The 12,486-nt window shown below is 43.9% G+C and overlaps 1 protein-coding gene across 1 annotated transcript in view; it reads right to left on the reverse strand.

The window, feature by feature from the left end:
- Window positions 1–12,486, reverse strand: part of LOC306924670 (uncharacterized protein) — a 70,775-nt gene that overhangs the window by 28,269 nt on the left and 30,020 nt on the right. The window contains exon 10 of the mRNA XM_079503253.1: window positions 4,682–4,834. Coding sequence (XP_079359379.1) covers window positions 4,682–4,834 — 153 coding nt within the window. The remainder of the gene's footprint in view (window positions 1–4,681; window positions 4,835–12,486) is intronic.

Below are 12,486 nucleotides of genomic sequence, written 5' to 3' on the forward strand. Positions count from 1 at the left end.
CTGTCTTTCTGCTCATGCCATTCAGTCTCTCTCTCCCGATCTCTTATTGACCAAAAAGTCAATTTCCTCCTTCCTTCCATTCTGTAGATTGCTACAATGGAGGGGAAAAAGTAATTAAGACTCTATACAACCACGGACGGCAAGCAAGAAACCAAAGTGATCACGTCAGTGTCTACAGCCATATATGCGCCCATATTATCGGGCAAACACTATACAGAAATAGCAGATCTACAAGCTCACAACATCGCATTGTGGCCTATAGATCGTCTGTTTTGTGGTGAAGAGGTTTGAAGTACATGGAAATACTAGTGAACATAGTATAGGGCCCTGGGGGACTCCAAAGGTAGCGTTTACATGGTTAAATACTACAATGCAACACCAACAACAACAACGGTGACCTAAAGAAGATCCGTTACCGTTATTAACGTTGGCTTAGCTTTCTTTTTTTAAACACAGAACCAAACCCCATGTGCTTTTACATAGCATGTCGGGGAAGGGAACACAACAGCACCAGTGTCTAGTGTTGCACTATATGCTGTTTAAGATGACAGCTGCTGTTGGTAGATTTATACATTTACAACCATACGGCACTAAAAGCTTTTACAGTATCTCAGAAAAGAAGAACACAAAATTGGCTGACAACATAGCGGACCGCAGCGCCAGAACCTTTAGTGCCCTACTGAAGCATTTTCCTTAAATTAGTTCAAAATAAGAAGAGCAAGAGCATGATAAAGTTGTATGACCCAGCTGTTACAAGTTACAACATTCACTTCATAATATCATTTCATTCTCTCTCACTTTCCATCATTTGCTCAATTCCTTTCTCTTTATCACTCTTTCATACACACAATTTGAGATGACAGCTGTTTGTATTGTATAAATAATTTACGCATTTATTTCACAAAATACCAACTCAAACAATGTATGTATGTATGTATGTATGTATGTATGTATGTATTAAGCCTATTCATTTAGGGTAAAATCCGGTTTAAATCCGTTTTTTTAATGAAATAAATAGTATTTAATGACAGCACGTCGGGTTGTGTTGTGAAAATTGAAATGCGTTTCCCACCCCGCCGGCTGCACCTTTTACACAGATGCCGATTTGACTCTGTAATTCCCTCCGGCGCTGGCTCTATGGCAGACAATGCCCGCGCTTCTACATGTGTGTGTCCATACCTTTTGTACAGAACGGCAGAGCAGAATAATGGTGCAACATTCCTGCCTTGCACAAGCTGTGTAAAAGGAGCTTATCTCTCCCCCACTCCATTCAGGACCAGGGACAGCGCTATGCAAATAAGCCTAAATGTATCCGTCTCCGACATGCCAAACAACCAGCTAAATTCTGTCATACCTTTCCTCAGTGGAGTCGCAGCTTCCTTGTTTGTTTGTTGAACTTCCTGAGTAAGCAATCCTTCCAGTGTAATAAAGCTCTTGACAGCACACGACAAACAGCACTGTCCTCGTTTATGAAATAACAGCGCTATGTTTCACAACCCCAACCATGTTTGCATACTGTTTGTACAGTGGGAAAAGAGACTGGATTATAATATATAATATGTTATGGGGGGAAACTTCAAAGAAGGTGTTTCATTACTGTCGTCTCTATGACACTTGTATCTCAGAGAATATAATGTTGTTGTTTTTGCTTTTTTTTAAATAAGTAAGCCTGAGGCCAATAGGACCCTATCTCCTGTTTCCTTAGCATGATGCAGCTTGATGTACAAGTACACCCCCTGGACATGACGCTAGTATGTCGCAGTGACTTTACCCCAAACCAACCCTTGATGCGGAGTGCCAAGCAGGGAGGCTTTAGGTCCCATTTTTGGTGTGACCCCAGCTGGGGATCAAACCCCGACCTCCCAGTCTTCAGGGCAGACACCCAAACCACAATGAGATGGTATTTTTTTTATAGGGCACATAATAAAACTTGAACTGGGAGGTAAGGGCAGAACGTATAACTGCCCCCTTCCCCTTGTGGTGCTACTTTAGGTGTAGCTGCAACTCCATTGAGATTTCTTCCTTAAAAGGGGAAATTTCATAAAAGATGGTGGTCACTGATGGCATGAATTGTGCATCATTTGCACCAGCTATCTTCCCTGTCTAAAAAAGAAGATGTTGCATTAATTATAGGGTAGCGCAAACATGCACATTGAATGCAATTTGCCCTCGTTTTGTGTCCGTTTATAATTATCCATGTGGGAAAGTATAAAATAATGCTGGCTTTGCAAAGGTCTATTTATTTGTGTGCTGCTGATGCATCTTTGACTGTCACCAAGGTGTTTGTGGAGCTGGTGCTGAGGCGTTACATATAGGCCTAGCAATAGCGTGAAAATCGACAATTCCACCGTAGTAATGAAAACAGTTACATTTATTGGATTATAAAATGTTTCAAACATTTGCTATATAGACGCTATAATAGACTTTTGTTCGAAAAAATATTTCGCCATGCTCAATTCACCATTACCACACCATATTATGGTCTAGTCTGGCACACTTGGAAGTTCTCTGGTTGAACAATATCCAATTTCCATAATTCAATTAGGCTACGTATGGAAATTGGACTATTCACGATATTACAGACAGCAACGCAGTAGCAGTGCTCACCGCTACACAGTACCAGTATTGTCCACCTGAGCAGCACCAAGTGGGCACAAGTAGAAAAAGTTCCCCTCGGAGCACAGGTAGGTTATTGTGGGCCAGCAATGTTTGGAATTCAGTCATTATAGAGGTGAGTGGAATCAGTGTGTTCATGAGTTGAGGCATTTGGTTCAAAACGAGCCATCTTTGGATAGATGGATAGTGTTCATCATATGAGAGAGAAAAATGGAGATAATGTGTACCGATTTGCGTGATGTTTGGACAAAATCTGTAGGAGTAATATGGTGCCAACTGTGCCAGAGATTAACTGTAAACAGACAAACAGACAGACAGACACACTGACAGACAGACAGGGTGCAAAACATATAGTCTCGGCCACACCTTCGGCCTGGCAGAGACAATTACATCACCTCCACTGACGGTAGACCATGTTAAGCTACAGTATATCCCAGTATGTTTCTGTTCCCAGTATGTTTCTGTGTTTTTCAAACGTTCTTCTGATGTTAACATATGTTCAACTTTTTCAGAGCAGCGTCACGTTTTTGTCTCCACCAGGCCGAAGGCATGGGGAGAGAGTATGTTTTGCACTCCGTCCGTCCGTGTGTCCGTCCGTCCGTGTGTCCGTCCGTCCGTGTGTCCGTCCGTCTGTGAACAGCTAATCTCTGACACCGTTGGCTTGATCGCAGCCATACTCTGCACACACACTCCCTGAATGCCAGAGCTGAACCTCTGCTCCAATGTTTTCACATTGGCCTGTTATAGCGCCACCAGGAGGCCGCTTTGTGCAAAACAAATGTTTTGACAGTAAACCTACAGATTTTGTCCAAACATTACGCAAATTGGTACACAGTCTCTCTAGAGCCATTCAACGAAACGGATCTTTCAGATTTTTCAGACTCCATCCTGATTGGCTACGATTGGCTTCCAAAGTTCGCAGGAGTGCTCCGTTTCAAACAAAATGCTGCAAATCATGAACACATCGTGTGATTTCCGTGAAATCTTGCACGCACATTTCCACTAGGCCGAGGAAGAAATGCCACTTGAATATTTTCAACTCAGCCTCATGGTGGCGCTATAACTGGCCGATTTGTGTTTTTACCTATAACTGCACCGATCTGTGTAAAACCATGTATGCACACTCCCTAGAGGCCAAGGAAAAACCTTTGCCTGGAATTTTTCACATCTGCTCTTTATAGCGCCACACATTTTCTAATATTACTCCTTCAGATTTTATCCAAATTTCACGCAAATTGGTACACATGCTCTCCATAGTCATGTGATCATGTGATTTGTTTGATTTCTCATAATTATCCATCCTGATTGGCTACGATTGGCTTCTAAAGTTTTCAGGAGTAGCCCGTTTTGTACCCGTTTTGTACAAATCGCCACAACTCATCGCCACAACTCCTCAACGCAGTGTCCGATTGCGGTGAAACTGTGCATGCCTATTCCCACTACTAGGCTGAGGAAGAAATGCCACTTGACAGTTTTCAAATCAGCCTCATGGTGGCGCTACAACAGGCCAAGTCGCGTCTCACACACACACACACACACACACACACACACACACACACACACACACACACACACACACACACACACACACACACACACACACACACACACACACACACACACACACACACACACACACACACACACACACACACACAAAACCCCAAATAAACATGTTTATATTACTAAAGATTTTGCCAAACATCACACACACTCCTATCCTCCTGGTGGAGACCTGTGCCCAGAAGGGCACTTTTTCTAGTTCTCCTCTCTTTTTAAGTAATCCATTGTTTACTTACTGTTAGCTACACTTTAAAACACAGGCAACTGTCAAACACACCGTTTCTATTATGCAATAAGTGCACATGCTGGTCAGCATGGCAGGCAGTATTTTCATTTGACATTTGCTGATGCCAAGCTTACGTGCTGATAGATTTTGAACATGATTCTTATTTTCTTCTTAATATTTCTTACCACACACTTTCCTGCACGTCTCCCCTGTGTTGTTGAAACCAACTTATGAAACCAAAAAAGAAAAATCCATGATAAAAAAAAGGGAACTTACCTTCTTGGCTCTTGTCAGGTATGACCTGGCCGCCTCCCGCAGCGACTCACACTCCTCCCTCTCCTCCTCCGATGCCTCCTTCTCCTCCCTCACTCGCTGCTCCCTCGCTCGCTCCATCTGCAGGTAGCACACCCAGCCAGAGAGATACCACACCTGGCCAAAGGGCGGGGGGGGGGGGGGGGGGGGGGGGTGGAGGAGAGAGAGAGAGGAGGGAGACAAATGAGGAAAATGTGTAAATTGAAAATATCTATATTGATTGCTCATTATTATTTCAATTATTTATACAAATCACCCCCCCCTATTGATTTGATGTGATCATTTGTTTTTACACTGACATGTTTCATTATTAACACGGTCGAGTGGAAATTATACTCCACACGCCTGAGTTAGACTGATGTGTTGTGAATGAATCACAAGCGAGACACACACAGAGACACAGAGAACTCAGTCTGACAGGAAGATAGAATCAGTCTGAGAGAGAATGAGAGAATCAGTCAGTCAGAAAGAGAGAGAGAGAATAAGGGAATCAGTCAGTCAGAAAGAGAGAAAGAGCAAGATAATAAGAATCGGTCAGACAGTCAGACAGACAGAGGAAGATTGACAGAATTAGTCATTCAGAGAGAAAGGGTGAGGGAATGGGAGAATCGGTTAGTCAGTCAGAGAGAGATAAAGATACAGCTAGTATTTTATTGTAAAATACGGTGCTAAATCTGGTAAGTAGTCCAAAATCTAACAAACAACAAAATGCTTTGGAAAATGGTAAGCAGTAAGGCTTATAAAGAGATCTGAGATCTGCTTGTTAACCTCTAAATACTCACCGGGCGGCATGTCAGTGTTCATTAACGAGCTTCAGCATTTCATTTCTCCTCATAATTGAGCGGGGAATAATTACAAATCATGATTTTATTCAGCAGCATACTGATGATTTCCTTGAGGGGAAATTACGTCTCTGCGTTAACCTAGCTCAGAGTGGGCGCTCGGAGGAGCACTGAGGGTGTAAGTGTCCTGCTCAGGGACACTTAAGCAGACAACACGAAGCCTGGAGTAGCCGAGGACTGACCCGAGGGCTTTCTGATCACCAGATGGCCACTCTATTGTACCTCCTGAGCCACTGCCGTCCAATTTATCTGATTAAACACATGAACCCTAGTGTCCATACATTCTGAGAATGTCATAACAGGAAATATGCGAACAGTGGCCGAAAAAAGCAGCTCTACAAGCTCACAGCACACACATTGTGAGGTTGTAGACCAGCTATTGTATTAGTATATGTGGATTAAGTGGCTAACCACTTAAACCCTAGCGTCCCCATTCTGGGGAAAACATTCAGCAAAAGTAAGAGATCCAAAAAGCTTACAAGTTACGACGCATTGTGAGCGGCTACTTTCACAAACAACTCTGTGGGATCATGCCAGTCAACACATTATAATAACTTAAGAGTTTAAGTGGTTCAAGTCCCCCCAGCAGACACATATCGTTGCTGTCGGGTACACCATTCTGCTTTACAGAGTACAATGCATGGACCCATTGCTGTGGTTCTCTCTGCACTGCAAATAAGTAAAACCAACACCCAGGATTTTACTGTGTGAGTAGTTGGCTTGTTCTCAGCATCAAACACTATCACACCTTCAACCAAGCCCTCAGAATGGCTGGGCAACGTTGGAGCCGTCTCCCCTACTGGTCAAAACCTGGTACTGCAGGCGGGCTAGGCCCCCGGTTAAATTTATGAAAAATGTATTTGTGACGTCTTGACGCAGAGGTACCACAAGAACAGCGTGAGGGGTACGACAATAGGAGCCAACCAATCATATCAACACTCGAGGGGTACTACCCGGAAGACTTCGTCGTTCTTCTATGGCTTCAAAACGCCACTGAGCAACTTCCATTGAAGTGAATAGCAGGAGGCGATATATTATAACTCATGGTGCCTTCAACACGTGGGTGCACACGTGGGTGCGCACACACACACACACACACACACACACACACACACACACACACACACACACACACACACACACACACACACACACACACACACACACACACACACACACACACACAGCATTCAGCAGGTGCATTGTACGTTTGCTGCACCATGTGGTCATGCGCCTCCTTATCTGTCCTGCAAGGGCGGAGATCATACCTCCTGCTGTCGAGGCGCGGAGAGAGACAGCGGGACAGAGAAAGAAACGTGGGGGAAAGAGAAGAGAAGGAGAAAGAATGGAGAGCAGAGAGAAAGAAAAAGAGAGAGGGAAGGAAAGAAAGAGGAGAAAGAGAGAGAGGAGAGAAAGAGATAAAGAGAGAAGCGAGAGAAAGGAGACAGACGGCTGTTAGCTCTATTCATTATTTATGAAGGGCAGAGACCAGATGGAGAGGCACCTCTGGCAAATCAAACGTTTAGCTAACACACACACACACAAACATGCACGCATGCACACACTCGCACACGCACGCACGCACACACACACACACACACCGCCACGCTCAATTCACCATTACCACACCACACACTGTGAGGACAGCTTGCCTGGGGAATCTTATTTATTCCTCCATGCACCTCTCCCATTTAATTCTCCAGCGTACCAATCACAGTGTTACCAGAATAATAACCAATATGTGTGTTTGTATGGTTCCCTGGTCCTCCGTTGACTCTTGGTAGTCTCAGAACACCACTAACTACCTAACCGGATGTTCACTCCATGTGCCCAACAGTCTATAGGGGCCCCATTTTCGCCACGCTATACCCCTTATGTCTAAACTTCTTTGCCTTTTTTTTTTTTTTTTTTTTTTTTTTTTTTTTACTATTTTGAAAATATTTGAAAATTATTCAACTAGCCGATCTACATCAACACGTTGTGAGCTTGTAGATTGGCTATTTGAGCTATTTGAAAAATATTTTCAAAATAGTCAAAAAGGCAAAAATAGGGCCCTAACAATCTAAACTAACATAGGTTAGAACATAGGGACATTGCTGTTCCTTGGAGTGGTTGCACCACTCAAAAATACAGGCATTGTATTAATGTGTTTTTCTCTTTTAACCGATTCACTGCCACCTGGTGGACGCAAGAGCCAACGCTTGACTGCCGACCCGGATCTACTTGGATTTAGTGGGATGCATGTCCGGTTTGGGCGTCCATCTTTGATGCTAAATAAATCAGCGATCCTGTCTGACATCAATAATAAAGCTTATCTGACGGAACGTTCCGCCAGAAGCGGTTGCCGATTGGATTCTACATCGCGGAACTTTCCATCACGAGCAGTTTTTGTGTTAATGACCATTAGCTGTTTTGACAGCTACTAGGACAAGGACATGTAGAGCAGTGGTTCTCAAACCCGTTAATTCCAAGGACACCCATAACTCTGAAAGTGTGCAAGTGGAACCAAATGATAAATAAATGGTGCATTTGTATAGCGCCTTCATCCAAGGCGCTTTACATAGATTGTGCATTACATTCACCCATTCACACACCGATGGCGGAGGAAACCATTGATGCAAGGCACCAACCTGCACATCAGGAGCAAGGGGTTCAGCGTCTTGCTCAAGGGCACTTTGACACTAACTCTGGGGGAGCCCGGGATCAAACTGGGAACCCCACGGTTATCATTCGGCTGTTCTACCGGCCACTCTACCCCTAGACTGGAACTCACTATATGCTTTTTATGGCATAGGCTGCTCGCGGCAGGATCCGCCGGGAGAAACTATGCACAGCTGCTGGACATGAGACTAATTAGAGTGACAGAGAGAGAGGAGTGTGTGTGTGTGTGTGTGTGTGTGTGTGTACATGTGTGTGTCAATTTAACAAAAGGTGCAGACGATCAGAAATCAGCAGAGAGTGAGCGACGTTTGCGCTACTCTAGGACCGAATTGAAGTGGACTCGGCCGCAGACTTTTTTTTCTCCCTGGAAATAAAAACGTCTGGGTTTCCGAGGCTACTCTACCCCTGACCAGGGTACTGTTTGGTTCCATTTGCACACTCTCAGAGTTACAAACCGTAAGGGTCCATTTGGAACACCCTCAATGCTGTATATAATATACCAAGATTATATGCACATTTACATACGCAGATGATCTCTTTTTTTGCTCTTTTTTTCTCTTTCTTTTTTAAATCTTTTTTTTACGGTTTTATTATTATTATTACCTATATGCTGCTTCATTGTCTGAAGGAAGTTTTACTCTTGGTGTAACAAGAGAGAGAGAGAGAGAGAGATAGAGAGAGAGAGAATGAGACAGACAGACAGAAATACAAACAGCGAGCCAGAGACATTGAGGTAGACAAACAGAGAGAGCGAGAACACAAAGTCTGTATGGAAAGTGAGAGAGAGAGAGAGTGCGAGATCAAACTGCCTTTCAAGGTGTCTTTGTTGGAACATGTCTTTGAAAAGTGCTTATGAAAGAGAGAACTCTAACGTCCCGCTGCACGAGGCACAGATGGATGCTCTCTACCAAAAACACCATGTCATTAGACAGTTAATTAAGAACTTCAGAGGACACGTGGACTTCTAAACACACCTGACAATGCAGACGCACTTCAAAACACATGTGCATCATCAATCATTCATCCACCCACACAGTATGCATATATGCATACTGTACAATGTACAGTAAATGTGTGTATGTGCCTGTCAATTGACTGGTAGTCTTGAACGCACATCAGAGCTCCATGTGGTGTTAGCGGCTCAACAGTAACACGAGGTTTGAAGAAGAAAAATACTCTTTTTGGCTGTTTACAAGAAACAACAAGTTAGATGTTAAGAACTCATCTAATGCATTCAATACAGAATGATGATTCTGACATCTGAGAGAGAGAGAGAGAGAGAGAGAGAGAGAGAGAGAGAGAGAGAGAGAGAGAGGCATACAGCGACAGAGACAGCACACAGACAGAAAAAGGGGCAGACAGACCGAGTGTGTGTGTGTGCGTGTGTGTGTGCTTGCGTGTGTTTCTGACATCATTAACATAAAAAGTAGGAGTGGAACGAGAGGAATGTGTGTGTGTGTGTGTGTGGGTGGGGGAGAGCGAGAGAGCGAGTGAGAGGGAGAGAGAGTATCTGATACCATTAAGAGACGGGCAAGATGGAGAGAAAGAGAGAGAGAGGGAGGGAGAGAGTGTGTAGGCTCACAGAAAGAGAGAGAGGGAGGGAGAGAGTGTGTAGGCTCACAGAAAGAGAGAGAGAGGGAGGGAGAGTGTGTAGGCTCACAGAAAAAGAGAGAGAGGGAGGGAGAGAGTGTGTAGGCTCACAGAAAGAGAGAGAGAGGGAGGGAGAGAGTGTGTAGGCTCACAGAAAGAGAGAGAGAGGGAGGGAGAGAGTGTGTAGGCTCACAGAAAGAGAGAGAGAGGGAGGGAGAGAGTGTGTAGGCTCACAGAAAGAGAGAGAGGGAGGGAGAGAGTGTGTAGGCTCACAGAAAGAGAGAGGGAGGGAGAGAGTGTGTAGGCTCACAGAAAGAGAGAGAGGGAGGGAGAGAGTGTGTAGGCTCACAGAAAGAGAGAGAGGGAGGGGGAGAGTGTGTAGGCTCACAGAAAGAGAGAGAGGGAGGGAGAGAGTGTGTAGGCTCACAGAAAGAGAGAGAGGGAGGGAGAGTGTGTAGGCTCACAGAAAGAGAGAGAGGGAGGGAGAGAGTGTGTAGGCTCACAGAAAGAGAGAGAGGGAGGGAGAGAGTGTGTAGGCTCACAGAAAGAGAGAGAGGGAGGGAGAGAGTGTGTAGGCTCACAGAAAGAGAGAGAGGGAGAGAGAGAGTGTGTAGGCTCACAGAAAGAGAGAGAGGGAGAGAGAGAGAGTGTGTAGGCTCACAGAAAGAGAGAGAGGGAGAGAGAGAGTGTGTAGGCTCACAGAAAGAGAGAGAGGGAGAGAGAGAGTGTGTAGGCTCACAGAAAGAGAGTGACAGAGAAAAGAAGAGAGGAAAGTTCACTTTTGGATTCTGACATCATTAATAAGAGTGAGATTGAGAAAAAGATGTCTGATGTACAATGTTGTTGTACATCCTCTGTGTGTGTGCGTGTGTGTGTGTGTGTGTCCCAACATGACAAACAAGGAATAATTATTTTCCATTTCTTATGAAAGTACAGATTCAGAACTATACAATGAGTTAGTTTTTTATATTGATCCACAGTTTTAGAGAGAGACACCCCCATATGAAATCAGAAACACCCTGAATGTTAAAATAGAGATTCACACGTTCTTTTTATTTACTCATGTCTGGTCCAAAGCCATCCCAGACGACACTGCATGACAATTAATGCAAGGTGAGAGATTTCTCCCTTTGTCTCAGCTGAGCTGCCCACAGGCAGGGTTGTGTTATTGTGACATTTTAACTTGATTTCAGGGTTTGAATTGTTGTAAAAAGGTATGATTTCCTTTGTTATACCGAAGGTATAATCCCCTTGTTAAAACCCTAACTGTATTGCGAACGAACGATGGATTTTACAGCAATGGGCTGACGTAATAATGAGCAGCACTGGGAGGTCATGGAGCTTATGGAGGACCAGCGTGAATTGGTGTGTTCTACATTCTTGTCATACTGTGGGTTTTATCCTGGACTCCCTGTCATCACCCAACCACTGACATTGTTGCCCCAAGCATGAAATCATTAACCTCAAAGCAACAGTATGTATAGTATGTGAGAGTGGTTCTCAAAGTGGGGTCCAAGTCCAACAAACCTCATTGTTCCTTGAGGGGCAATTTTAAGGCCACGGACCACCATCTGAAAATATGTTGTGCCAGTGTTTTCTTTGTTTTCTTTTTTGAGGGGCGCTAGCCCCTATATATATATTCAGCTATTAGTGTAGATTTTCGTTCTTACACAAAGAACAAATTCACATTGTCAATGAATGGAGAATTTACGTCATGTGTGGACAAGCAAATCGGCTATTTTTGTCCTACACAAAGATTGAATTCCCATTGACGATGAATTGAAAATGTACGTCATACTGTATGTGGATGAGCAAATCAGCTATTTTTGTCATACACAAAGATTAAATTCCCATTGACAATGAATTTTTATGTCATAATATGTGTCTGAGCAAATCGGCTTAGTTTCTATTTTTGTTCTACACAAAGAAAATTCCCAGTAAGAATGGACAATTTTACGTCATAGTGTCAAATAGGCAGTGTCAATTTTACGTCATGATGTACAATGATAAGCGCGACCCTCACTTCACATGGGTGTGATTTTTTACTACATATTATTCAACATTTTCCAATACTTCAAGATAAATATATATTTTTTAGTGGTGTAAACCACTCCAACAACTGGCTTTGTTAGTTTACGTGTCCACGTGTTTGTTCGTACCAAAAAAATGAGCATGGTTGCTATGGTCACTCAGTTCACACGGGTGTAATTTCATTACGTCAGACATTACGTCAGACCACAGCTGATCAGGCTATATAATACCTTACACCACTCAGTTCACACGGGTGTGATTTTTAATGTTCAAAAATAGCAGATGTACAAGCTCACTGGTCGAAATGAAGTGACCCCTCCCACTTGGGGATCCTTGGCATGTGCGTGACATCACATCTGGGATATGAGCTGACGAAACATGAGTTGCCCTTTAGAGACTGGAAAACTGTGTGTTCTGTGTGTGTGTGTGTGTGTGTGTGTGTGTGTGTGTGCGCGCGTGCGTGCGTGACAGCTATGCGTCAGAATTAAAAGTTCAAAGACTGCTCTCAATCTGTCAGGTGAGGTGGGCGTGTAGGAGGAAGAGATAAGCCTGAGAGAGAGAGAGAGAGAGAGAGAGAGAGAGAGAGAGAGAGAGAGAGAGAGAGAGAGAGAGAGAGAGAGAGGCAAACAGCAGACAGCATGTTAC

The sequence above is a fragment of the Electrona antarctica genome (assembly GCF_951216825.1).
Source record: "Electrona antarctica genome assembly, chromosome: 6".
Taxonomy (NCBI): Eukaryota; Metazoa; Chordata; class Actinopteri; order Myctophiformes; family Myctophidae; genus Electrona; species Electrona antarctica.